The sequence below is a fragment of the Colletotrichum gloeosporioides genome (genome assembly GCF_011800055.1).
Source record: "Colletotrichum gloeosporioides strain Lc1 chromosome Unknown consensus_66, whole genome shotgun sequence".
Lineage (NCBI taxonomy): Eukaryota > Fungi > Ascomycota > Sordariomycetes > Glomerellales > Glomerellaceae > Colletotrichum > Colletotrichum gloeosporioides.
The window spans coordinates 344,806-372,056 of record NW_025544711.1 but is presented as its reverse complement, the minus strand read 5'-3'; the positions used below and the strand labels follow the sequence as shown (position 1 = coordinate 372,056).

The window sequence follows — 27,251 nt, the reverse complement described above, 5'->3', positions numbered from 1 at the left end:
ATCATCCAACCACCCGAAGACGCTGGATTGTTGATACTGATGTCAATGGTTAAATAATAGGGAGGTGATAAATAGAGGTTGCTAGAAGTTTAGACGATTTTGAGATTATGAACCTGTATTAGGTCGTTCTTGCCAGTTCGTAGTTGGTTCTTTCACAGACATAGCACGAAAAGAGCTTGAATTGAATTAGATTGGTAATTGCTCGCTCTTTGAACCTAGCCCAGTAACGGGAAACTCAAACTCATCTTTTAGGGATTCTGGGACTTGACGGGCGGAAAACCATCTCAGCAGATGGTTCTCCACGTTGGAAGAGAGACATCAGAAGACTGGCTTCCATAAGCCACTGTGTTTCACTGTCTAATGGTATCCAGGGACAATCTTGATCGACTGCTGCCTCCGTGGAAGCTCTCTGTAGCCTGGAGGCACCTTATGAGATGGCTTACCGAGTTGCTCCTCCACTACACGCCACTCCCCAACTTCGGGATGCCATTTGACAATTTTTGCCTGGACGTCCCCGTTGGCATCGAAGTGAACTTCCCTCCGTGAAAGTCGAGACCACTCCTCGAATTCATCATCCTCAAAGGCGATGTTGTCAGACTCGATGGCCTTGTTTCTAATAGCAATTGTGTGAAACGTTCTGCTATCCCATAAGCCATCACGCCTGGGATGCTTTCCCAACAACTCCGTCGCTTCATCTCTGACTTCAGCGTCGCGACATCGACATGCAACGACCAGCAGTGGCATAGTAGGTCCGTTGTCCATGCTGAATACCTCAGAACAGCCACCGCAGTTGGACTGTGTTTGGATGACGATCCGTGACAGATCCACTATCTCGCGGAACGCTGGCGTGAGACTCTTGACTGTCCTGACATCTCTGTAACTGATGCTCACGACATCGGTCCATAGCAGAAGATACTGCACACGCAGGTTGCATGCGTCGACGTATGAACTGAAGTCACGATCTTGTCCGATCCTGGCATGGTCAAAGATACCCTGAAAGCTGTCATGCCAGCGTTGAAGATGGGCAAGAAACTGAGGTAGTACTCTCCTGAGATCCTCAGCATCCTTGAGTTCATATGTGTTTCTTATGTACCCTCCCGCAATGACCTCTTGCGGCATGTCGTCCGCATACATGTCGGTATAGATCGGACAGCGGTGGCAGATGTAGTGCTGGACCACTCTCCACCATCTCCGTGCAATATGTAGGCCAGCGAATGTCGAAGGCATCTCTTCAACTGCGAAGGGTCGTGTGCTTCCACGGCAGCACCAGCTTATGTCGCCTGAGTTCTTTGAGTGAAGCACGTTGTGCGACCAAGACTGCATCGTCATGCCTTGGAAGATCCACGCAGCATCGTCACAAACGGAGCGGATGGAGTCTGTTTCCCGAGCGTCCTCGACCATGGACCGCTGAATGAAGTAGTGCTCCATCATCTTATATGCGTGCATAACATGCTGCAACGCCGCATTGCGGTCACCGTGGAGGCACTCGAAGGTGACAAAGAGGACGCAGCAGACGATAGCCCAGAGCATATTATCAGTCGACGGCGCGGACGTGCGTACAAGTTTGATGGCACGACCGTAATGCTTCAATGCGAACTCATAGTGCGGCCCATTGCTGTGCAGTTCCCTTCGAGTTCGACGCTTGAGATTCGGTACCAGGGCGCGGGCCATCGCGGCCATGGCGAGGGCTGCGTGTTTGATGGCGGGCTCATGTCGGGCAAGCTGCGGGAGGATGCGGGACATGACATCGTTGGGGAAGAGGTAGATGTTGCCGACGAGGATGCGCCAAAAGTCGAAGTAGCCTCTCTCTTCCGGGTCTGTGAAGAAGACAGAGTCATACCCTGGTTCGACGAGAATGTTCTGGATTCTCCATGTCCCCTTTGCCACGATCCTGCGCGGCGCAGCTTGGATTTGGCGGTGCCCAGGTTTGCTATTGCGGTCGGGAGGGTACCCTTCGCATACCCCTGGCCCGCGGGGTGACTTGGTGCACTTCAGGCAAAATGGCCTGGTCTCGTCGCATTTGATGTGCCGCCGTCTTGCATCAATCGTCAGCCCATCAGGGGATATGACTAGGACTTGGGGTCAATGCTTACTTGCATGTGATGCAACCCGTTCTCACTTTCTTCGAACAAGATCTCTTAGTCTGTGAGCGTTTATGTAGGGAGAAAGTGACCATTTGAGACGACATGCCCGGCAATCTGCAGCTTCGTCAGATGGAGTTCCAATATTGGGGGGCGGCCGCCACGATCGGAGGCGCGCCGATGCTGACGTACCTATTCTTCTTCCCCCGAGACCCGGTCGTCAGCGGGGCCATGACTCCGGCGGATGCGTCCGGGCTGGACGACTTGGATTTTGAACTCGAGCTTGACGATTGAGGCTCCATCATGGATATGCCCAAGGCTTGGATAACAAGATGGAGGATCAAGGACAAACGGATTTTGGGGGCGATGCGCAGTCCTTAAACAATGACTTCCGGAGCAAAATGCTGAAGCCTGGCAGCTGCCAGCTACTAAACCGAGAATAGCGTAGGATTGAACCCGTTAGCGTGGTAGGGCAGGATCCTTCGCCCAAACGGCTCCAGCATTTCCGCCCCTGAGTAGCACGACCAGGGTTGGTGTCAACCCGACCTGTGAGGTCTTTTTGCAGGCACTCAGCCCGAGGCCCCCGCAGTCGTGAGATGAAGTGCTAGAGAGTTGTATCAAAGGTAGCAAACTCGTGATGAGCTTCATGGATTCCCCCGTGAGTTGGCCCTCCATCATCGGTCTCAGTGTTTTCCACTCAGTGTGAACAAAGAGCAACCCAAAAACGGACACGCTAGCACGGCCGGCAAATTGGCGCCGGTGCTGTGCTGCCCACAGCCACGAAGGATTGCTCTTCGTCAGAAGTCAGTCGTTATGATGGAGCGCCCGCTGAGAGCTTACTGATCCTTCACCAAGGAATTACCAATTGAGACCACTCAAGCTGCTAAACATCTTAATTCGATATGGTTCAACGTAAGCCGCCGTTGACTGACCAATACTTCGGATGATATTCCGTCTGCATGTCCATGTAAAACTCACTACTTAGGTGCGGTGCTTTTGTTTGGGTGTTGTACTGCCTACGTTGCTGTTGTTCGACCACATGGTCTACTACAGAGCTATGTGAAGTCTGCATTGGAAATGCAGCAATCTTTGCACATCATTGTATCACGGGATTCGAAATGACTTATTCTGCATACAAAGCCTCGTCAGTGTTTGTGAGAGCCGAGCATCGCATTCGTCGTATGAGGTGCAGATGCCCGGCCGCCCGAGATTACCAGCAGGTGTTAGCGTAGAGCAGTCGCTGTCAGATCACTAACGTTTAATCACCACCGGCCAATTCCAGTGCCATAAGCCGACAGGGGCCACCAGAGGAGAACTCAACCATCGCTATTTAGCAGCCGTGCAGCACGAAACACTGTAATGCTGTTGATCTCAACAACACAGAGGTTGTAGAACTTCAACGGGGAATTTAGAATTTAAAAGGCTGGGAGAAGTACTCGAAGCCTCATGTTCAGTAACGCATGGTATAAATTTAGCAAACCAATCGCCTTGTTGTTATGATGCTGTAAATGCACGTAAGATGACGACATAGCAGCCGTCTGGAGCCGACCTCAAGACTGCGCTCTTGCATCCATTGTGGAACGCCCTCGTAATATTGCATGTCAAACGAAACGAATTCCCAAATTGAAGTCGGGCTCTGAGGAATAATCTTGTATTAAGTTTGTTTGTTTTTTGTAAGAACACATGGGCTCCTGGACTTCTTCTCTAAGCAGTCCCAGACCTTGCCAGACATTCTAGAATAGTAGGGGTTTATTCAATCTCTGATCTGTGACCTACTCGCTCCGTTGGCGATTACCTGACAAAGAACAAGTCGTCTTGTGAACTCAGACTAAAGACTGGAAATGGTTGTGGAAAAAGGAAAAGAAAAAAGAAGGTCCTTGTTAAGTTGTGGTTTCCAGACTAAACACTTTCGTGGTCGTGGATGTGGCCGTGACTGTGGGTGTGACCGTGGGAGTGGTTGTGGCCGTGGGTATGGCTATGGCTGTGACCATGGCTGTGGCTGTGGCTATGGCCATGGCCAGCCTCGCTGCTGCTAGTTATGCCGTTTCCACTCTTGGAAAAGTGTCTGACAACGGTCCGGCCGCTGCTGGAACGGCGTCTCTCCTGCTCGTGCAACTGCGTTCTCATCCTCTCCTCGAGCCTCTCCATCTCGCGGCACTTCTCCTCGTATCTAGCGATAGCCTCATCACGCTCGCGGTCGGCGTTGTTGCGAGCGCTGATCGCCTTCTCCTTCTGCTCTCTCGACTCACGAAGCATGGTGCGCATGCTACTGATCTCGAATTCGTAGCCGGAGCCGCCATCCTCGTACTCGGTGACGCTCTCGCAGACGTCCTCGTATCTGCCCTCCCAGTCGCGGCACTTCTGCTTAAGAGAGCCGCACTCGGTCGTGAGACTCTCAACCTCGACTTGGAGAGTAGCGGCGAGAGACTTGTGCGTCTTGATCTCAATCTCGTAGTCCTTGATCTTGGTCTTGGCGGTGTTGAACTCAAGCTGCAGACGCTCGATGCGCTCGGTCTTGGAGTGGATCTCTTCCTGAGTCTTAGAGAGCGTAGACTCGGTGTGGCTGAGAGTCTCCTGGATGATGACCAGCTGGCGGTGGATATCATCGGCGCGGCCGGAGTGGCGACCACTCTCCTCCTCGACACGCTTCTTCTCAAGTTGAAGAACGCGGATCTCCTCGATCTTCTTGGTAATTGTCTCACGCAGCTCGGTCTGGATAATCTCAACGCGAGAGACGTCCTCGCGCAGAGACACGATCTCACGCTCAGAGTGCTCCCACTTGAGCTTCCACTTGCTGCTGCGGTCCTCGGCCTCTTCCCAGCAGCTGTGCTCCTTGGTGATGTCGCGCTTGAGCTTCTCAATGTGCTGCTCTAGCTCAGTCTTCTCGTGTCTGACCTTGGTGACGCGCTGCTCGGCCCTGGTGATGGCCTCTTGGAACTCCTTGATCTCGAGCTGCTTCTTCTCGAGGCGATCCTCAAGTTCCTTGTTCTTGCGTCTGATCTCTTCGTGTCTGTGCTCATGCTTGCGAAGCCTCTCCTCCAGTTCGCTCTCGCGGTGGAGCCAGTCATGTTTCTCCTTCTTGAGAACCGAGTTGAGCTGCTTGGAGTGAACAAGCTCCTTGTGATGAGTGTCGTACTTGGTTGTCAGCTCCTCATAACGAGAGAGCAGCTCGGTGTACTTCAGGTCGAGAGCATCACGGTCGCCGCGAAGCTTGCCACACCTGTCTTCGAGCTCAGCGCGAGAACTCTCGGTCGAGATGAGAGTGTGTCTCGTGGTCTCGACAGTCTTCTTCGTCTCCTCATGCTCGCGCCTGACGTGGCTGAGAGTGTCCTTCACCTGCGTGATCTCGTGAAGGAGGTGGCGGCACTCGGCGTCGCGCTCAGCAAGCTTCGTCTTGAACTCGGCAGTGCTGTTGACAGCGGCCTTGAGGTCAATGTTGAACTTGAGAATCTGCTTCTGGCGCTCTTCGTGCTCATGGTGGTTGTGGGAGTGCTCTCTTTCCTTGATCTCGATGATCTCGGCGAACTCCTCAATGCGCTGGTGCATCCTGTCCATCTCGGCATAACAGGACTCGCGCTCAGCGATAATCTTGCTCCAGACCTCCCTCAAGGAGGTGCTGCGGCGAGACATGTTGGCCATCAGCTCTGTGAGGGCAAAGAACTCGCCCTCGGCTTGAGCGGTCAGCTCCTTGGCCACTTCGGAGCTGTACTGCTTCTGGTAGCTGCCCCATGATGAAGTCCGGGTGCGGCTCAGGATGCGACGGGAGCTATGGCTGTGGCCGTTAGCGAAAGAGCGTGTGGAGCCGGTAGGGCTGGCGTCGCGAGAGAGAACGCCGTTGGGACGAGGCAGACGTCTGGTGCGGGACATCTCGAAGATGTGAGATGTGGCATCCGGGGAAGTAGACAGGTCCTCATCGAGGATGCTATCCATTCCGACGAAGTCCTTGGGCATGAAAATCCCATTGGTGTGGGTGTCGAGGGTAGCCATTTCGTTGAAGTAAGGAAGCTCGTAAGCAAGGTTACGATTCAATGAAGTGCTGGATATCTCGGTCATGGGTGGGCAAGGATCGGATGAAGCGGGAAAGAGAAGACACAAAACAGGAGAATGACGATCCAGATATATAGTCGTGAATGCTGTGTGAAGAACCTTTCGTGGGAGGAATTCCAGGATGAGAGGAGACGCCATCCAAAGGTTCAACAGCACAATGGCAGCCATGGATGGTTTCCCCAGGTATCCAGCTGTCCAGGAGCTGATTTCCCAAAACGGTGTTGTCGGCTGCCACAAGCGCGCTCGTCTCCACCAAAACGAGATAGGAGAGAGACAAAAACCCAGCTCTCTCCCTAGGGTCTTAGACAAGATACTCTCTAGCTACCGTTGATCTCAACGATCGGCGTATCCTGAAGATTCATCGTTTCCGTTAACGGTACCATCCTGCCTGCGAGCATTGGCTAAATAGAGTGATTCCAACAGTTGCTCAAGTGAATATCTCATGACACAAGAGAGGGAGAATCCCATCTCAGAAAACCATTCTCGGAAAGACGTCGTGAGGAACGGCACGAGCCATGCAGAGGTTCAAGGAGATATAACCAATAGCAAGGGTTGTACCTGCTAGGTCGTGAAAGTTGTGTCTGTATCCAGTTGTATCCAGGTGGATGGTTGCGGGACACGCCAGCCACATAACCACAGATGTGAGACATCCCACGGACGGTCTCCCTTGCCCAACGCTCTAATAGGCTCGTTCACACTATGGCGAACCCAGAATGCCATAGTGACTTTTCGACATGCTCTTTCAGGACAAGATCTCAATCATCTGACGCAGACCAAACGAGGGGAGCTGTCTCACACGCGGCACTTGGCATTCGGAGGGGTCCTATGGCCATATCAAGCAACGAAGAACCCCGAGATGTCATTACCTTTCCAGAGAATACTGATCTAGCAGACATGATTCCATAGCTACACGTTGGTTATCAATTATATTTTCTTCCGGCCAACACCGGGATTGAGATGGTCGGTTGACGTTGAGGAAAGCAACCATTGAGACGTTCGGATCAATAGAGGAGTTCAGCCTCGGTTTGCCTCTCGGATCCGAAGAATGATCTTCACGGACAACTGCATTCCGACATACCAGCAAAATGGAGTCGCCGCACTCAGCTCGGCCACCCCGCATGAAACACATGCGCCGCCTTGCGCGAACGTTCAAGACACCCCATTTCCCAATCTGTGGCTCACTATGGCGATTATCAACAAAACGGGACATATTCTTCCGACCTCTGCTCATTTCGCGTGAGCCTGCGACATTCCAACTTCACACCGGCGCCGATATCCAGTGATCAGCGAGACGTTTTGCTCAATGTTGACGATTCAGGATAATTTCTCTCGTCCTTGCCAAGAGGCTCAACAAACCCGCCTTTTCATGTGCTCACAAGACTCGGGCCGGTCCCAAGCATCTCTTCCGATGTGGCGCTGATGTCTTCGATTCAATGTCTGTTTGTGGGGATAGATGCTTCCTGTATCACGGATTAGGTCTTGATTCAACAGAGAGTGAACCAAAACTGCGATTTGTTTTGAGACGCTCAACCAAAGCACATGTGATAGTTTCTTGTGAAAGTCACGCGACGGAGTGCTGAAATCTCATACATTATCCTCGGCGTCCGAGTCCGGTGTTGTTCTGGTAACAGTCGAGCGCAAATCTAGACTATCCCGATTTTGATATTTGGGGTTGTTACCAATGCGTGTTGTTGTAGATACAACGTCGAGTGAGTAGCCGTCTAGGTAAAGTGTATCCAATTACTAAGGAACTGGGAAAATGAGCCCCGAGGCCCGGACAAGTATCCTTGACAACAACGTTTCATTTGATCGATGGATCGCGTTGCTACATGATCTACATCTTGGCCAAGGACTCTTTGGATAGAATTACCAACCCTATCTGCCAAGCAACGTCCCAAAGAACCCCCTGAATGCTCGTCTATTAATGCAACATAAAACCAGAACAAAAGGAACATCCTATGAGCCCCAGCAATGATCAACATTTATTCGTCAACATGTTATGTACCAAATCTTCATTCATCGCTGCCCATATCCTCTGCACTGACTGGCTCTCCTTGTCCTGCCAGATCAGATTACTCTCCTAACATATACGCCTGGTTCTATCAATGCCGCACAAGATAACGACGAAAGCTTTTGTAAACCACAAAAGGGCGGAAGCTTCCCCGCCAATGCCGCCAGACCACGGCGGCCCTTCCGCCTCTCTCAAGCTACGTTCCAGATAGCGTAACCCTCGCCTCTCATGAGGCAGGTCGTAAATTTTGATTGGCGTCCCAGCACGTCGAATGTGGATGGACTTCGGGATTTGTGCCCCCCATTGCCAGATTCCAGGGGAACATCTCAAGTGTAATACATTATGCTCAACGGCCGGACCGGCCCGTCTACGGGAAAAGTTGCCCCAAGGAAATCAAGCTCCACCAAGGTGCCGATGACGCCCTGCGGTCGCCAAATCCAGAAAGAATGGCTTCCGCGGTGTTAATTTCACCCATACTTCCGCGGAGCTACGAAAGCGAGTGTCAATAATTAAAAGTCGCGTGTATCCAGAAACATTTGCCAGAAATCTAGGAATATTTGGTTCACAGCCCCATGACCGGCGACAATTACCCACATGGATGAGTAGTTTCCCGCGGCAAACTCGGATAACACCCACTTTCGCCGTGCGATCAAGAAACGGGCCCTAACATGAAAGAAGATATACCGCAGCCAGCAGAACGACCGCACAGCTCGGGCTCAGACGGTACGTAGTGAGCAACTATTCATGGTCGTAAGCACGGCTGACATAGTTCTCAGGCATAATGACCCACGCTGAAGGTACTGAATCCATCACGGATTATCCAGATGGGGGATTGAGAGCTTGGCTGGTCGTATTTGGTGCCTGGTGTGCCATGGTACCCTCCATGGGTCTTTTGAACTCGCTCGCAGTCCTCCAGGCTTGGCTCGGAGAACACGAACTACAAGGGATGCCGGAGTCTTCTACCGGGTGGATTTTCAGCGGCTATGCCTTCTTCCTGTTCTTTTGTGGCGCTCAAATAGGTAAGGCAGCCCGGAGCAAGCCTATGCGTATCGTTTTGAGTTTAACAGCCCCAGGCCCTGTGTTTGATGCCCATGACATGCGCACATTGATCGTCCCTGGAGCTGTCGGCATCGTACTTGCTCTCGTTTTCATGAGCCTTTCGTCCGGTAAGCTTCATAAGTTTCATGTCTCAGCCTACCTAGCACCAGAAAGTCTTGATAATGACTTTAATTGTTGCCCAGAGTTTTATCAATTCTTTCTCTCGTTCAGTGTCCTTGGCGGGATTTCGTCGTCGTTGCTGTACAATCCAGCCGTATCAGCGATCGGCCATTGGTTTCACAAGAAGAGAGGACTGGCCACTGGCCTGGCTTGCACTGCGGGAGGGGTGGGCGGCGTCTGGATGCCCCTCGTTATCCTCTACTTGGCTCCCCGCATCGGCTTCGGCTGGTCTATCCGAGTGATAGCTCTCATATGCGCCATTCACGGGGTAGTGGCATGCTGTCTACTGACTAAACGGCTGAAACCTGAGAAGTCAAGAGGGTCTTCCATCGACCTCAAAGCCCTTAAGGACATTGACTACGCCGCAGTGGCCCTCGGACTAGTTCTCGTTGAGTTTGCCGTCTTCATTCCTATCACATACATCTGCTCCTATGGTATTCACTCTGGGTTCGGATACCTCGACGCGTACATGCTTAACCCCCTTCTCAACGTTGGCGCCGTTCCGGGTAGATTCTTACCCAATTACGTCGCTGATCGATTCGGTGTCATGAACACAATGTGTACCATTACATTCTGCTGTATGGCTTCGATATTTGGCCTTTGGCTTACCGCAAACGGGAGTCGGGCTATGACAACAGCGTTCGCCATCATCTATGGATTTTGGTCAGGAGCGTCTGTGAGCCTTGCTCCGGTCGCCATCGGCCTAGTATGCCGGACGGAAGACTATGGGAAACGCAACGGTACCGCATACACCCTTTGCAGCTTTGGGACTCTCATCGGGATTCCAATCGCCGGCGCGATTTTAGGAGTCGAGGGCGGCGGCTATCAGGGGCTGATAATATTCGCTGCGTTAGCCTATGTAATATCCTTGGCTGCTTACATCTTTGGTCGTGTACGATTAGGCGGGTTGTCGCTGGTGAAGGCATGTTGATCGGGTTCGGCTCTGACGGGGTCTCTGGGGTTCGTAAGATGGCTTGCGTCGGTGTAGGTGGCGTGCAGGTAAAATCGAGGTTGGTGGGCAGATAAGCCATGGGAGGATCTAGCCACCAAGTTCTCTGAAAATACGAAGTCTCGGGCCAGATGCCACTCTGATTTTACTTCGAACCTGGCCACTTTGAGCACAAAGGTATGTGTACAGACATCTCTCGGCCAGAGCACAGATGAGCCAAGACTCAAGGAGAGGATCTAAAGTCGCTATGCGGGCAGCAGCATGCAGGTGAGTCGACTTGGCCAATCACCTTCAACTATTGCTACCACCACGTCTCTCAACGTCTCTCATCGCAAAGCAATGAAAGTTTCTGATTTACTAGAGTATGCTGCCAAGTCCGCCTTCGAGGGCTTGGATGCAGTCTAGGAAGCATCCTTCGTCATGTGCACCCACTCAAAGCTACCACGTTTGCTTCCGGTTCCTAGCCAAGCTAATACGTCAACAGCAGCTTCCTGATTCATCGTTGACAAATTGCCCATTCCGTACGCGAAATACCAAAGGCTTTACAGTTTTTCTTGTCCACATGGCGCGGTATCGCCGGAAGGTTCGGCCTATGATGTAATAGTCTTTAGACAATCGAGCATGTCACCACACAGACCCGCTCCGACAGACCACTTCCGGCACACCACCCGAGCACCCTTCTCCACGGACATCCGTGTGATAAAACGGCGTCTATTCACTTGTCCGACGAACTGCTACCCTCAGATTCTTCAGGATTCGAATTCAAAAAGCTCTATAAACTGCCTATCCCTACCTGAGCTAGCTCACAAACTTGTCGTCATCAACGCATTCCAGAACATCTACCAGTCTTCCAGAAGCGCACGAGTCATGTTCCTCTCCAACAGAGCACCAGCGAAACCGCTGCCCCGCTTCCAAACCAACACGCCTCTGGACTCGACCTTTGACAAGGATATCCGCGACGTGCACCTTATCTACGACTATGACGCTGAGGACGAGAATGGAAACCCGGAAAAGTGGCGCTATGAGATGTGGTTCTTCTCCGAGGACCGCGTAGTCTACGCCATCCATGGCGGACCGATGGCGGGTCGCATAAACTATCAGGCCGCCACGTATCAGTGTATTCGCCCCGGCGAGCTATGGCAGGTGAACTGGCTCGAAGAGACGGGTACAGTCTGCTCGCTGGTATACGACATTCCGAATCAGAAAATCTCGACGCTCATTTCGTTTTCGCGGGGCCACTGGGAAAATCCCAAGGCGGCGCACGGTGACAAGCGCAACCCCGGCGATTTGGCGCGTTGGAGGGTGCTTGCGAGGTTTGGGCATCAGAGCGACAGGCTCATGCTGTCCGAGCAGGCGGACATTGTGGAAAAGTTCAAGGGCAAAGGGAATTTGGTACCTATTTCTGAGGATGCTATAACATTTTGAAAGAGATTTGAGGGTGGTTTGTAGCATGGGCGTAAAGGCACTGTATTTTAGCGAAATTGGTATGTGATATTTGACAGGAAATGAGAAGCATGCGTTGTCAAATCACTTTAATAAGCCTCTGATGAGAGAAAAACCAACTTTAAGGGCGTTATGACCTCCTTCCGCTGTGACACGGATGTGTCAGTTATGATATAGGGACTCTTTTACCTTGCTCAACAAAGTAAACAATAGAAAGCGTCCGAAGTCACTTCTGGTTAACGTCTTGTCACGGTGCGACTCGGATCTTGTGTTACGGGCTTTTGTAAATTCAGTATATACAATCCATTTGTTCTGTGTACTTGGTCTTGACGAACATTGACTACACCATTTGCCCATCTCAGCTACCAAGAGCATTTATCGGCAAACCTTCGTTGGGCCAATGCCAGCCGGGTTCTCAAGGGTGCACTTAAGTCCCTTACAACAATCATGGGGCAGAGGGTCGTTGTCATTGCAAAACTCTGTGGGATATGAATCAGCTGACTGTAAAATGATTGGAGAATGCAGAGAATAGGTATTACCATCCGCTCTTCTGCAATTCGCCTGACGAGGGAACAGTTCCATGCCCGCAGTGTCACGCTAGTACATCAGTCAGTATACGGCGGTGTCCACGAATGAGCAGCAAGCAAAATTGGAGGCCTTACTGGGTGAGGGACAGCAGCCGAAACAACAGCAATTAGAGTGACAATAACTGCAGTAAACTTCATATTGTTGGGTGTGGATAAACGGTCAGGTGGCAAACTCAAACAATATTGTTTAAAGACGTGGAAGTACCGGACTTCAAGAATTTGAATCAAAATGAAGCTGCCTGCTTGTTTGATGATAAGCTAGTATACATCCTCAGTCCAGACGGCGATGTCTACCTCTTTATACTCGACCGAGTGCTTGAGCTTTTGATCGACAGATCTTCTTCGAGAACACCTCACTTAGCTACCTTGGTGTTTCCAAGATAGGAAACTTCCTAATTCGAATGATCTACAAAAGAATATAGGAATGCAGCCAGGATTTGACAGACAAAAACTACGATAAAAAGTCGCCGTAAAGATGTAAGGTTCCTGTCAAACACAAATGGCAGGCGAAGTGGGCACTGAATGTGCACACCAGGTACTTCAGCAAGTCAAGAAAAGTCCTAAGCATGAACTTTGGACACAAGTTCAATCAGACTATTGGCTACCAGTTAGTCTTAACTGATGCCGGTATCACCGAGCTGAACCGGACTGCCGGTACTGAGCGGCCGGAGTTGAGGTTCGTCTGAAACGGCCGTCTGAAACTCGACTCCAAGAACTTGACCCCGTATTCCTGACTCGGGCCTTTGCATATATGGCCTTATGGCTGTGCAGCTCAGGAAAAATCTAATCACAAAAGAAACATTCCGCCTGTAAAGAGTCACAGAAAGGCTAATGCAGCATAATAATTGATTACTATTGGGTCTGGCGGCCTAGGTATCGACATATCCAGCCGGAGACTTGCATGCGCTCTCAATTCCAATGCCGAGACCGAACCTCGGAGACAAGTTCTCAACCTCTATTTCTTATCACTTGCTACGCAATGACCACAAATAATGGAGTTTTCCGCAGATCCGATTGCATCTTAGTTGCCAAGGCGGTAAACCCAGGCTTTGTTGGGCGTCAGCGTTCCCTGAATGATATTCTCCCAAGCCTTCTCAACTCCCGAGGAACCACCAACTCCAGTGCCCCAAACCAGTTCCATATTTCCTAGGTACTTCTCCCCGACCGCTTTCTCGAATGCAGCTTCATTGTTTCTAAAGAAGCTCTCCGCGCCCTCCGCCTCAACACCATCGTCAATAACCCAAGTCGTGTTCAGCTGAACAGGGACACCCCACTTCCCTCGCAAGCCCATAAGTGCCTGGAACTCCTCTGGAGATTGCATCTTTGGCTCGCCGCCAATCAAGACCAGAGTAAAGCTTGTACCTTCTGGTAGCTTGGCGACCAGAGCTTCGCGGAGCTGCTCCGTGACTTCCACCGGGCCTCCATTGTCAAACACCACAATACGCTTCGGCTGGACGCTGGCAATCCAGTCAACTGTCTCTTTAACAGCGAGTTCGTCGTACTTCACATTCTTGATCTCAAAGGCAGCTTCGGGAGAAGGACTCAAATACTGAGGTGAAGAAGTGACGTTCAGCCACGCAAGAGGCCCATTATTAGCCGGTTTGCGGTTCCGAGCAAAGTTCCAGGTGATGCTCCGCCCCGTCCGGCTTGATGCGGAGAGGTTGACAACGACAGCAGAGCTCAGATCCCCGTCCTTGTCGGTCCACTCGCCACCATACTGGCCAGTTGGGTGAACTCCTTTAAACTCCGTCGGGAAGCTGAAGCGGTTGAGTACGTAGCCCGCGTTCCAGATGGGATACGCATTTGCGAAAATGGCTCTGAAATCCTCTGATTTAGAGGATTCGTCGAAGAGGTTGTACCGGTTATAGATACTTCCGAGCTCCTTCCTGTGGTCGCTCACCTCGCGGAAGTGGCCCTTGGGCTCGTGTGGTACGAGGTTGAGATCGACTTCGTGAGATGAGGTAGGCCAGTAGCCGTAGACAAGACTACCGGAGGGGATGGCCTCGATGTTCGACTCGAGAACCCTGGCGAAACCCCACGCAGGGACGATACCCCACTCATCCCGGTTGTTGTACGGGGCGGGGCCGTCGAGAGGAACGGGCCAGGTGGACCACCAGTGGAGCATATCTCCGAGCTTGGCATATGAGAGGTTGTTGGATGTGATAGCAATGAGAGTTGAGCGCGCCCGGATGGACGAGGGGGCTAAGGGGGGAACAGACAGGTTGACGGAGATTGTCTCATGTTTGGTGAGATCCTTCTTGGAAATGACGAGAATTTCGGCCGCCATATTGCTGGCTGTGTGATGAGTGCAGTTGTGTAAATGTTACTTCGCTGGTGGTTGGTTAACGATCAAACGGAACACAGTGAGAGGGGTTGTGGTTTTAAGCCGAAGTTTAATTTTTGAGCTGCCGAGAGTTGCCAAGGCTCAGCAGCAGACCGAGCAGATGGGGCGGCATCAAAAGGGCATCTTACATCGAGCATGAAGTAAGACCTAAACCGCATCAGGGCTTGGATTAAGCTTGTTAGTGGTCCCATCGTGCCGAACGGGCTAGCCGGTTGGCGCCCGCAATTGATTTAATTCCGCTCGGCCACTGTCAGTCATCAGCAAAGAGTCATCCCTACAGGGATCATAGTGGATGCAGCATGAATCTTTCTCAACGGAAAAATCCTTCGTAAGCTGACTTCGCTTCTGAAGAACTGACTGAGCGTGTAGCTGATTGTCTTCTACGACTTTTCGGTGATGAAAGTGCACACACAGTCATACTTGGATGTCCGGATGGGCCGGGCATTGCGGGGTTCGGGAGTCACGCTGGCCGACGCGAAATTCAGCAGGTGGTTAACAAAATTTAACACTATGCTCCACAAAGTACTTGGTCATGAGGAATGCACGGAAAACTCAAGTACGAATGAATTAAGTACTGAGTTGCTATTGAGTTGATTTAATTAAGGAGTTTTTAAGCGGTACCGAACGCCTTCTGGTGCCCAACCAAGGTGAATCGGTAGTGGACCTTGTTCTCTTTAACCCTCTCAACTGCCTCCTTGCATCCTGCCTCGGAGATGTCAATAGTCTCAACCCATGGCTTGATGCCCTTCTCAGCGGCAAGCTCCAACAATGCATCCATCTCCTGGTGGTTTCCAATGTGACTTCCAGACATCTTGGCCGAGTTGCTGGCGAAAAGACCGGCAGGGAACTGTGGAAGCGGCTTATCTGGAAGTCCCACCATGTGAAAGTGACCACCGACACTGAGCGTCGACAGGTAGGTCTGCAGGTCAAATTCGTTGGTCATGTCGGAGCAGTTCAACATGAAGTCGAACTTGAATGCCCAGGGCTTCGCCCAGTCCTTTTCTGTCGTGTTGATGACCTCCTTCGCGCCCAGCTTCTTGCAGTCTTCGGCCTTGTCGGGCGAGTGCGTAAGGGCGTAGACTTCGGCGCCGAGAGCCTTAGCCCACTGCACTCCGAGGTGACCGAGGCCGCCGATGCCGACGATTGCAACCACGGAGCCCTTCCCCACGCCGCCCCGAACAAGCGGGGAGTAGGTCGTCAAGCCGGCGCACATGAGCGGGGCCGCATCTTCGGACTTGAGCTTCTCGGGAATCTTGAACGTGAAGTACTCATGAGCGCGGATGTGACTTGCGAAGCCACCATGCGCCTGGCTGCCATCCTCATACTTTGCGTTGTATGTGTCTGGGTCTTTGGTTAGTCTCCATTTCGGAAGCGGCCGAGGCATCCATGTCAACGTACCGACGAGGTGAGGGCAGTAGTTCTCGTTCTGGTGCTTGCACTGCTCGCACTTTAGGCATGCCCACACCTGGGCTCCCACGCCAACTCTGTCTCCAACCTTGATGTCCTTGACACTCTTTCCAACGGCGATCGCCTTGCCGACAACCTTGATGGCTTTTAGATCTTGCACACCCGTCTTAGATGTTCTAGGATAGACTTACCTCGTGGCCGACACACAGGGGACCCTCGTACTCGCCCCAGCCGCCAGTGATAGTGTGCACATCAGATCCGCAGACACCACAGCACTCGATCTGCACGTCAATGTCGTGATCTTCAAATGGTTTCGGTGTGAGGGTCTGCTTGTTGAACTTGTTCCATGTCTTCGGACCCTGGGTGCAGAAGCCCTGGAACTTTTCGGGGTAGCTCATTTTGATTGAATTGGTGTTGGTGGTATCTAGAATATTTGCGAGAATATTTGCGAGAATATTTGCCGATGTTCTTTTTGTCTACCATGCTTCAAAGTGCACGCTTCTTCTACTTATACGCGACCGGGTTTCGCGATGACGCTCGAATTTCCTCAGACCTGCCCGCCTCTGAGCTGATCTTACTGCAGGCTGCTCAGGTCAGGCCAGCAAGTGGCCACCAGCGCAAACCTCGGCCCTCTGCCTGCCGCAAATTACCCATCGGAGAACACCCATCGAAAAGTGCCATCCGATGAATGACGTCTATGAGTCTCTCAGTGTCTCGAGGGCGGCCCCACCAAAGCGGCGTCTCGGTCCATGCCGAGAAGGTCGCGCCAACGCAGCTCCGGTGCAGCCCACGCCTTAGTTCCGAAAGGCTTGGCTTCCAGACCGCTGATAACGAGCTAGCTTCCCCCTGGGGTGCCAATCTCCTTCCCGAACGGGACGTGTCTCGAAGCCTCATGACGCCAACCTTTTTTCATCATGTTGGGTTTGACGGTGTCACAGCAGAAATACGCCGAGACTTAAGCCTCAGGGAAGTCGATCCAGAGTGAATGTCCCGATTCCACGGCATTCCGCTTACCAATGCATACTTGCACAGAGGAGTTCACTCTGTGGTGCTGAGCCAATCAAATGGACGAGGTGCCTGATGCCGGACCCGCGGTGCGATCAGGTTACCCTTTGAAAAAGAGGACTGACGTACTTGGAGAGGAACAATTGCCGGGCTCTTTAGTCTACATGCATAGCTTAGAGGCCATGACGGGGCCTCATCTAAACCACGTGGACATTTACTCCACAGGTGGTAGCGAAAAGCCAAGCGGCGTTTAGGTGAAGCGACATCAAAAGATTCACCAGCGTTTTTGGGATTCAGGTCACAGGTTTTGGAGATCCTGCCTCGAACCGTTACCAGCCGTCAAAAGGCTCATCTATTCATGTGCTGTCTTATTGACATTCCTTACTTCTAGATGCCCAGGAAAGCCATAACAGTAATCTTGATGACACAATTTCTCAGGATATTTCTCACAAGAGCAAATTGGACTAAAAAGAAAAACGGCATGCTCTCTTTCTCGACTTACTCACTCATAGATCAAGAGCACGCAGCGGAAGTCTTGTGGTGCATCACCATCTACAAAAGCAACACTGCTCAAGATACTAGATTCAGCAGTTACGAGAGCCCGATTGTTTAATGCTAATATGGAGTGTTTACATTAGTAAAACATTATTTAATCTAAAATAAATTACAATGCGTCTTGGTGGGTCGTGTATGCTCTGTGGACGAGATTGAAAACTCAATCTTCAGATAATACGAAATTTCTCGAGCAAGTCCTTCATGTCAGATCACCAAGGGGCATAAAAACGTGAATATGCGATGACATATTTCTATCGTTTCTATGGATGCGTGCTTTGCTGTTCGTTGAGGAAGAAACTCAAAGTCTGGTCGCAGGATATGCCCCTTTTGGTACAATACTTTGAAAGTACAATGCTTTGAAAATCCACCTACTTTACCTAACAACAAATAAGTATATGAAAACTCAGGCAATCTGAGAATGGACCTAAGAGTCACCCAAAGCCCTAAACCCCTGATTTGAAGTCATGGGTTTTACTTGTCTATTGGGTCTCAAAAGAGACCGTGGTCATTCTTCAGTAGTCATAGCTGTTGTCATTAAATAGTGAGAGGGGTCATTGATATCCATAACAACAGTCTAATATGTTCTATCAGGAACATGGTGTTGTTTTTGACAGTGTCAACATTTTGGACTCCTCGAGGACGGCCGTCCAAGCGACTATGACAACCAGGCATTCGGGATACAAACATGTCCAAATTTGGTACGATTTATGACAGCCTTTGCCAAGTGTTATCACAACGGTTCCATGCGTTGCTCTAGGCCCAGTACTTGTCATTACCACTTCCTGTTAGGTAGAATGCATTTGAGTTCTAGACCAGGTCAATCCTGATATTCGATCGCTTTGGCAACTGGATTGGAGTTCTATGAGCTTTGCGCCTTCATTTCGAAATCATCATCAAAAGCGTTGATGATAGCTCATAATGAAAACAGTGAAATACTTCGCGTCGTGCGCGAGAATGGTTAGAATCGTATGATGTCTTGCATCTCAGCTCGCCACGTTACCACGGAAGGCTGGCCAGCCTAAGACACCCCTGAATTTGATTCAAGGAGAGTGCCGTCCCGTAATTGGCATCTTGTGTCTAACTGAGGCTCGCTGCAGATTTCGAATTACCGTTTGCTCGCCAAAACCTTTGTTGGATTCTCGGCGGCCTTCGCTTTCTTTCGAATATCAATCACCCCTCCCAGTCATCATGATGCGACTCGTCAACACGGAGCCTGTCATTGACCCCAAGACCCGACTCATGAGGGTTTTTTCTCAGGATCGAACTCCACCTTATGCTATATTGTCCCATCGACGGAGTCCGAAAAATGTAGGGGAGTTAACTTTCCAGCATCTCAAGCCCAACTCCGAATCACCGAAGGGTCCTGCGAGCTATAAAAAGATCACAGAGTTCTGTAACAAGGCCTTTGACGCCGGATTCGAGTGGGCGTGGATCGACACTTGCTGCTTCAACCACGAGGACTCTCAAGAGGAGGGAAAGTCCATCAATTCAATGTATGGCTGGTATCGTAAGGCCGAATTGCCACGTATATTTGGCAGGGGTCACTAAGATTGAGGATATTGGGAAGCTGCAGGAACTCCTAGCTCCCCGGAATCTCATTTTCTTTGACCAAAGTCGGATTGACGTTGACTCGAGAGCATTTCGACGAGAGGCCATTGAGAAGACAATGAAGATTCCACCCAAAAGAACCCATAAACAACGACACCGACTACAGTGTAGCACAGATAAACTCGTGGGCCAAGGATAGGGAAACAAGTCGTCCCGAAGACCGCGCGTACAGTCTACTTGGTTTGCTCCGTATCACAATGGCGTTGGGTAACACCGAAGGAGATGAAAAAGGCTTTGTCAGACTCCAGCAGGAAATCATTCCAGGGTACGAATCTCGTTCTTGGTTTATGATTCGAAGTTGTAAAAGCACCATCGTTCGTTCAATTGATCTCGTATCCATTCTTGACATCTTGCATATTCTCTAAAAAGCGTATCGGCCTCGATTTGAGGGCTTAGATCTCTTCCAGAATGAGAGTCGAATCGTTTGGGCCCCCACATTGTCAACGCTAAACTATTTTCTTCACATGTACTCTTCCTGGGTGCCTTTCTCACTGCTCCTGTAAATCGCCTCAAGCATCCGGTGCCTCAGCAAAGCATCCTTAAAATCAGGCACAGCACCCTCACCCTCCCCAGCAAACGCGTCCCACGCCCAGCCCGTGTTGAACGAAAAGTCCTTAGCCTCCTCGACCTCGATCTTCTCCAGCTTCGACCCCGCCTCGGGCTTGACAAAGCTTACCGTGGGCTGATGCCCCTGAATATTACCCATGGGGCCCTCCAGCACAAGCATCCCCTTGGTCCCCGTGATTTCCCAGAAGAAGTTCTTGTCAATGGCACTCATGCCGCCTTGGCACACGGCAGTCGCTACGCCGCCGCCCGCAAGTCTCCCCGTGACGGTGCAGTGATCATGAGACGTCTTCTTTATGGTCCCCTGCTGCCTCCCTTCGCCATCGACGAGGGGAACTACAGGCCGCTTATTTGCGAGAGTCCCTTGCACTCCTCTAAGCTCTTCGAGCACGAAACAGAGGGCATCCAGCGCGTGTCCGACAGAAACCGACACCAGGTTGGCCCCATTCTCAATATCAGTTGCGAAAACAGCGTCCGCTTCGATGATGGGCAGGTGCGCCGGGACCTTGAGGCAAACGGCGACGAGGTCGATGTTCGGGTCCGAGACGGTGGACTGGATGTCTCTGTAGGCCGCGATGTCTTCTCCGAGATTATGTATGCGAGCGGATTTCTTTGCAAGGAATTTTGGAGCGCTACGATCTTGTAGTTGGACGTCGTGGCGAAGTAAGGTAGGTGTGCCGCGACGGACCACGACCATGCTCTGGAAGCAAGTCAGCATTTCTTCTTCCTTCTCGACTATCATCTAACGACTTGAGGCTGGGATGAGAGCACTATTGCCTTAAAAAGCTCTGAAAGTTACAAATGCGACGGAGCAATCGCCCATTTGATTCCGCCTACGGCTGTTCAGACGCATCGGATCTGCGGGACGATTCGTTCTGTTTCTAGCCTAACCGTGTCACTACACAGACGAACATACGAACCGATTTTCACAGTAGCCGATGCAAAAGGAGTCAAGCACAGATTTGGGTTAACAATGTTTGTGGAGGCAGTGAACGAATGTATTCCAGCTTGGCTAGCCTACGATTTTCCCATCCTGCTCGTACCCAGGCCCATCTACCATTCTATGTGCCCTAATCTTACCTTTAAAGAGCGTCATGAACGCGCCGAACGAGTGACAGAAAACCAAATCTCAGCCCATCCAGAGACGATAGCTCCACTCAGAGCTCATTCTCCTTCTTGCGGGCGTCGATGACAGCCAACGCCTCCTCGGCAGCCTTGACACCAGAAAGAGCCATGGCGCCAAAGGTAGGACCTTCATCAAAGTCAGCGACACTCATTAACTTCTATCGTGGCGTATAAGAACTCACCCATGCGGTTCGCCCCGTCAACCTCCGAGAGCTCCATGCCACCCACAATCAACCCCTTCACAATCTCCCTCGTCCCCTTCACAATCGCGTCCTCAGCCTCCTTCATATCCAGCCCGCGCATACCGCCAAGCTGTTCAATCTGCTTCATGCTCACAAGCCTCTTCACAGAGAAAGCACCAAACGGCCCGTCGTGGCCCGTCGTCGAGATGACAAGCGGCGCGTTGATCGTGTTTGGGTCCATGCAGCTCTGGTCGTCGTGGTGCATGCTCACCAGCGTCCAGTTCGTCACCACACCGGCAACCCTCACGCTGCCGTCCGCCTCCTTGCGCGTGATCAGGTCCTCGACCGCCGTCGCGTTGAACAGCTTCACGTTCGGGAACTGCAGCACGCGGCTGAGCACCGTCGACGTGAACAGCGCGGCGTGCTTGACGACGACGAAGTCGCCCTCGTCGTCGTACGCGACGCCGAGCTCGTCGAGGAACACATCCGCCGGCTTGCGCATGACCATGGCGCTGAAGAGCTGGCCGCCGAGCCACGCGCCGCCGCCGGGCGACACGCCCGCCTCGACGATGGCGATCTTGAGGTCCGGGCGCGCCTTGGCGAGCACGTAGGCCGTGGACAGCCCGCAGGAGCCCGCGCCGACGATGACGATGTCCGACTCGGCGTAGGTGTCGAGGTCGGCGAAGTAGCGCCGCGTCATGGCGCGCGAGACCTGCGACTCGCGGATGGGCGCGAAGGTGAAGGTGTCCCACTTGCCGAACATGTCCTCGACCTTGGTCTTGGCCTCGGCGGCGGCGGCGGCGGGGACGGCCGGGGCGGACTTGCCGGTGGAGTAGGTGACGGCGAAGTCGCGGACGGGGGAGATGGCGGTCGGAGGAGCCATTGTTGCGTTGTTGGTACTTCGAGTGCGAAGCGTGTGTGTAATCTGCTTGTGTTAGGGTGCATGATCCTTTCGCTGGTATTACCCAGATCAAGTTCAAGGCCGTATGTTCTCAGCCCAGCCCCTTCACCCGCGCCGGTCGCTGGCGGCACCATGAGATGGCAGCGACGTAGGCAGGGTAGGAGACTGGGCACCGGCTCATGCGTTGTGCGTTCCAGAGGTCACATACTCTAGATTGTATGGCTCGAGTAAAGCCTTCTCTGTGGGTGTGTCAGCTGTACCGCATTATCGATCTTACCAAGAGGGGCCTACTGATTGTGTCTTTAATGCGTGTAGTATGTCAAGAGAACCTCAGATGACAGACGATTTGCTTGAACCGAATTGACAGCAGAGAGGAGATGATCTCTTGGTTAAATACACCTTCGATAAGCCAAAACGAAAACCTTGCCCTATCTGCGGGGTAAAAGCAATAGTAAACATCATCCTCACATCACGCCCAGCTTCTCCCGCCGCCCATTGGGTTTACCATTGGGGAAGCGGGCGTGATCGGCTGCGTGGAATATGCAACCCCGCGACCAAACAAAGTAGAAGCAAGCTACGCAGCACGTCTCGCCCGCTCGCGCCTTCGCGCTCGTGTAATTCAGCGGGCAAATACATCACAATAGTGGGGGGTTCCTTCGCCCATCGCCCAACAATTGAGCCGGAAACCAACGGAGCCCCTCCCGAAAGCCGATGTCACCCGCTCCTACGCCGCAACACCCGTGGGACGGCCGGGATCGCTGCATGGCCGCGCGCCGACGATCCCCCGCGCGGCGCCTGGGGGCGACCCTGTGTCTCCAGAGAAAAAAGACCTCAAGCACTCTCACGGTTCGTCACCGCTCGTGATATGACCTCTCATCGCGGAGCTGCCTCTTCAGGCAATATGGCTTTCTCAATCACTTTACCAGGGAACATCTTGCGTCGTTCGCTGTACCTACACATCGGCGAAAGAATGCTTCGCCGCCGAGCCCGGACGCACGTGCGGTTCTGCTTACCTACAGAGAAATAGTGTTCGGTCATTTTTACGTTTGAGCAAAGATCATGTAGAGCAAGAAATTCGCGCATATCGACTGGCATCCGCCTCTATTGAGTTCCTCAAGACTTTCCCCCAAGGTTTGCTGCCAACTTGGCAGGACGACATGATTGGAGGGGTAAAGCTTAGGTGAATGGAACCACTTACGAATGCTATTCTTGTGATTGGTGGGAAGCAATGGGCGCGGGGGGTGGACATGGTTGACATACGCGTGATTTAGAAGCATGTGCTCCCTCGTCTGTCAGTAACATTGTTCGAAGACGGGAAGTGGCCGTTATCGATATGACTGGTCACTAGATGCTGTGGCATGTCACACACGATTGGCGTGACGCTGACCTCACGATAGACGCAGTTCATGCTCGTTAAATCATTCTTACATGCCTATTTCATGTACTTTAGACGACGCGGAACGCCATAGCTATGTTCCGTATGCCAAGCCAGCAGAGCAACGTCCAAAGACGCCAATGGCCTGCCCAGGTCTGGTCGATCTATCGTGTAAGATCGTCGTATGCTCCCAATGCGTCAAACGCCATACATTACCGCGCCTTCGCGATCATCCCCGAGTAATCTCGACAGCTCGTCGTCACCGCGAACCCCTTTCCCTGACGGTACTCCTCCCCAGTGCTCAACATCAAGAACCCGCCTCTGCGACAGCCGACGTCTTCACTCTTCACGGTCGAAGGCGTTGCCGGGCCAGTGGTGCTTCCATCGGTCTCCGAGCCCGCGCAATCTGAAAGCCCGTCGTTGGACATGTCCGCCGCCATCGTCTCCCAGAACTTCTGTGCGGGGCTTTCCGCCAGCTGGCTCAGCTCCTTCAACGCGCTGCCATGCCCGCGGTCGTACCACGCAATGAGGTACCACCTCCTCGGTGCCAAAAACATGACTTCGCACCAAAGCACAAATATCATGAGAGCCACGGGCTCTTTGAACCGTAACAGAGACAGATACTGTTCTGACACGAGCGATGGCCAAAGGATGAAGTGTTTCCATATCCGCGGCCGTCCTGGGAGCGAGCTCATCCAAGACTTGAGCGCTACTAGGGCGCTGAGGTAGACTTTGGTGTCATCTTCCGGTATCCCTGTTGCTTCTGACCCGAGGGACAGGAAGTCAATGAACCGGGCAATCTTTTGTAATGACGGCCGTAGAGCAATGTCGCTGCTGTCGCGCCATTCTTTAATATCGACTTGCGCTAGCTTGTCTCGTATTGGACTCTTGAAGACGTGCGGTGTTACCGTGTCGGAGAACTTCGCTGCTACCCGCATGACGTTTAGAGCTTTGGCCGGCTCGAACGAGTTCACCTGTCCCATGACTTTCTCGTCCGCAAAGGGCCTATAGTACCCAAAGATTCCGTTGCACATCGCAAAGACGAATGTTGCGAGCCAGTTCTCTTCTGTGACCTCCGGGACCGCCAGTCGAAAGTAGTTACTTGCTTGGATGGCATGCTGGCAGGCCATAGAGTAGTATCGCTTCATCTCGGGCGGCTCGAGGTGGCAGAGGTGAAGAGCTGCAATCGACAGCATGCTCTGATGTATGAAGACATTTCGAGATGCCAGCTGTGGTACCCATCGTGACCAGACGTCGCATTTCCTAGGGTCGCTCTGAAGGGAAAAGGTGAACCACGCTTGTGTCAGGAAGTGATGCTTGAGTTCAGCCTCGTCGGCGCGTAGCTTCTCGGCAGGTAATGAGGCGTTGAGGGCGTCTCTTGAAGAAGCATGAGCAGCAACGGTCGCCGCACGGCGGACCATGCTCAAGGTATCGCCGGTCTTATCTCCGCCATTTTCCCGGTTGAGGGCGTCTGCAAGAAGACCCAAGTAGCTGCAGTGCTCTTGCCTACGACGACAGTTGGCGCAGACGGGTCCCACACAGTCGCACTATGTAACACAGTTGTTAGCATCTTCAAGTGAACTATGGATTGTGTACGTGATAGAAGGAGGCTTCGGTATGATGAGATCATATCTTGTTCGTGTAGCCGTCCTCATGAGTGGCCAAGGCAAGATCGAACAACCCGGGATGTGTGCATACATGTAGCCCATTCGGTGCCAAGTACTTGAACAAGCTCCAGAGCACACAGCGGATTCGCAGATGAGGCTCGAAGAATTTTGAACTGGGATGCGGGTCATCCTCACCTTGACACGACGCTTCTTACACTGTCGACACCCGTTCTTCGTCTTCCCGTGATATTGTCTTGAACCCTTCGGCATTCTATCGTTACATACGTTCGTTTTTGCGGCGCAACGCTCTAGATTCTTTGTCTTCTTCCCTCGGTTGGGTCGGCAATCGTGGACGTAAGCGGTACCCGATGGATGGCGGGAGCGGGAGAGCGACACGTCTAGCGGCTTGGTGTGGGCTTACTCCCTGCTTTTAAACCGATCCATACAGTTTGATGTACGAAACATGAAAACTTGGGAGATGCTTGACGTTGTCAGGGATGTATGACCTTTCTGACGCAAACTTAACTGTGGTGGTGGCACGTCCCCCGCTGTGACAACGGGGTGACAGAAACCCGAGCAGCAGCGTGTGAGAGGCTGAGGCCGCAGACCAATTCCACATGAACATCTGTGGCCATGGGCCGTTAAGGCAGCTAAATCCCGATAGCGAGGTGCATCCTAGCCATGCGCAGCTGCCCAGTTCTGGCAAACCATCCGTGGGTAGACACCTGCCAGCTTGAGGCTTCTTCCGGTTCGTGGTGGCCAAAGTCAACGTCAGGCGATGATGGCACTTGTAGACCCTCTGCTGTTTCTGAACTTGGTCGTCGTGTAGGGCGTAAATATTATTTTATTTCGAACTTCACAAGTCTCCTCAAGGGACAACGTGTCCTCAAAAGATCAGCCAGCTGCTTAACCGCGGCAATGTCGTAGAAAGTGAATGGCATTTGTGCAGTATTACCCCTGGCAAGGGGTTTTCAATGACGCGATGCGGGTGTTGTGCAGGCTTGGGTCAGAGATGAACATTTCTCGAAGCGTCACCGATGTGCCGGCGATGGGATAGAGCAGAATTTCATGCCCACCCAACAATGCCAAACGGGGCTGCTAGCGCTGCAAGGTTTGAAACAAATTCAACAACGTTTCGCACGGCGATGGTAAGCTAAGCCGATATGCATTGACGTGGAGTTAAGCATTCAGGTACCACATTGGCTCTGCAACGCAGATGTCGCAGCTGCAGATTGGCCAGGCCCTTGTCCCAAGGCTGGTGCGGGCAAAGCACATCGGCGGCCTTGGCTTTCGAGCCTTTGCCCGTAACGATTCTGCTTGCTGATGTCCACCCAAGAGCGTAGATTTGGAAAGGAACGGCCCAACTGTTCGCCGCTGAACGAGCGCTGACCATCTCCTTATCTGAGACGGTTGCATCGGTCTTCCTATTGCGTGCTTGTGGAAGTGTATGTGCGTTTTCCAGCAGCAGGACAACCGATCTGTGGCGTCAAGTGGCCGATGACTGGATGCTTGTGTCTCATTGGTGTTGGCCGTGGACGAATTCGCCGGAGTTCAGATGGCGTTTTAAACCACTACTGCCATCTGCACGCGATGTTTCTTTCCGCCTTGACTGCCCCGCAAGCTTTGTTGTAATGACACTGATGCTTGAAAGTAGTTCAAGGTTTGTGCGCGGGAAGGATAGATCGTTACGCGCCAGGCTAGACCGTCCACGATGCTTCATTCAGTCCGTGTTAAGGGAGCTGTCATGTTTGAGGGTCGCAAGTTTCCTGGATGCGGAGCAGGTCATATGCAACTGATGACTGCAGATTGCCTGCTTGAAACACTCGCAGGTCAGCAAGTTCGACGTCGCTGGTTCGCTCGGTTCTCTCTCACAACTCGCTTCTGTAGGTTTAGCGACCAGGGCGGTTTGCTCCAGAACGCCGCCTAGCAGCAATGTTAGAGACACTGAATCTTGATATTTAGAAGTGATAAAACTCACAACACGCCGAAGGACGGTAAACGCGCCGAGGAGACAACAAACGTGCCGAGAGACGTTGAACTTTGCAGATGACCTAACAAGCTCAGCAAAACGCCTCCCTAATTTCTTGGTGCTTCCCTAAGAACGCCTGGATCCTTGCTAGAAGGACGCCCATCCCTGAGCTCCGCGTGCCTATCTAGCGAATGAATTGCTGCGAAATATGGGTTTTGGCGGTGCAGTCGGTTAGTGCTGACGACATCTTCAGCCACGTAGGAACTGGTAGCT

At 52.2% G+C, this 27,251-nt stretch overlaps 8 protein-coding genes across 8 annotated transcripts; 1 reads left to right on the top strand and 7 right to left on the bottom strand.

Annotated features, from left to right (window-relative positions):
• Positions 1 to 357: 357 nt before the first annotated feature.
• On the bottom strand, positions 358 to 2,383 carry GCG54_00014767 (Transcriptional regulatory protein moc3; the record flags this gene model as incomplete). Its single annotated transcript, XM_045414588.1, has 3 exons — positions 358 to 2,035; positions 2,094 to 2,198; positions 2,274 to 2,383. 3 exons carry the CDS (start codon positions 2,381 to 2,383, stop codon positions 358 to 360), a joined length of 1,893 nt encoding a protein of 630 aa, XP_045260710.1.
• Positions 2,384 to 3,980: 1,597 nt separating this feature from the next.
• Positions 3,981 to 6,068, bottom strand: GCG54_00014766 (uncharacterized protein; the record flags this gene model as incomplete). Its single annotated transcript, XM_045414587.1, has 1 exon — positions 3,981 to 6,068. The coding sequence occupies one exon, from the start codon at positions 6,066 to 6,068 to the stop codon at positions 3,981 to 3,983; it is 2,088 nt and encodes a 695-aa protein (XP_045260709.1).
• Positions 6,069 to 8,920: 2,852 nt separating this feature from the next.
• GCG54_00014765 (Riboflavin transporter MCH5) lies at positions 8,921 to 11,731 on the top strand (the record flags this gene model as incomplete). The annotated part of the gene is made up of 4 exons (XM_045414586.1): positions 8,921 to 9,158; positions 9,213 to 9,305; positions 9,381 to 10,249; positions 11,141 to 11,731. 4 exons carry the CDS (start codon positions 8,921 to 8,923, stop codon positions 11,729 to 11,731), a joined length of 1,791 nt encoding a protein of 596 aa, XP_045260708.1.
• Positions 11,732 to 13,357: 1,626 nt separating this feature from the next.
• On the bottom strand, positions 13,358 to 14,623 carry GCG54_00014764 (uncharacterized protein; the record flags this gene model as incomplete). Its single annotated transcript, XM_045414585.1, has 1 exon — positions 13,358 to 14,623. The coding sequence occupies one exon, from the start codon at positions 14,621 to 14,623 to the stop codon at positions 13,358 to 13,360; it is 1,266 nt and encodes a 421-aa protein (XP_045260707.1).
• A 667-nt stretch (positions 14,624 to 15,290) lies between these two features.
• Positions 15,291 to 16,485, bottom strand: GCG54_00014763 (NADP-dependent alcohol dehydrogenase 6; the record flags this gene model as incomplete). The annotated part of the gene is made up of 3 exons (XM_045414584.1): positions 15,291 to 16,021; positions 16,079 to 16,253; positions 16,279 to 16,485. The coding sequence occupies 3 exons, from the start codon at positions 16,483 to 16,485 to the stop codon at positions 15,291 to 15,293; spliced, it is 1,113 nt and encodes a 370-aa protein (XP_045260706.1).
• A 3,230-nt stretch (positions 16,486 to 19,715) lies between these two features.
• On the bottom strand, positions 19,716 to 20,516 carry GCG54_00014762 (uncharacterized protein; the record flags this gene model as incomplete). The annotated part of the gene is made up of 1 exon (XM_045414583.1): positions 19,716 to 20,516. One exon carries the CDS (start codon positions 20,514 to 20,516, stop codon positions 19,716 to 19,718), a length of 801 nt encoding a protein of 266 aa, XP_045260705.1.
• A 460-nt stretch (positions 20,517 to 20,976) lies between these two features.
• On the bottom strand, positions 20,977 to 22,009 carry GCG54_00014761 (Thiamine thiazole synthase; the record flags this gene model as incomplete). Its single annotated transcript, XM_045414582.1, has 2 exons — positions 20,977 to 21,071; positions 21,127 to 22,009. The coding sequence occupies 2 exons, from the start codon at positions 22,007 to 22,009 to the stop codon at positions 20,977 to 20,979; spliced, it is 978 nt and encodes a 325-aa protein (XP_045260704.1).
• A 1,605-nt stretch (positions 22,010 to 23,614) lies between these two features.
• Positions 23,615 to 25,279, bottom strand: GCG54_00014760 (uncharacterized protein; the record flags this gene model as incomplete). The annotated part of the gene is made up of 2 exons (XM_045414581.1): positions 23,615 to 24,949; positions 25,205 to 25,279. 2 exons carry the CDS (start codon positions 25,277 to 25,279, stop codon positions 23,615 to 23,617), a joined length of 1,410 nt encoding a protein of 469 aa, XP_045260703.1.
• Positions 25,280 to 27,251: the final 1,972 nt, after the last annotated feature.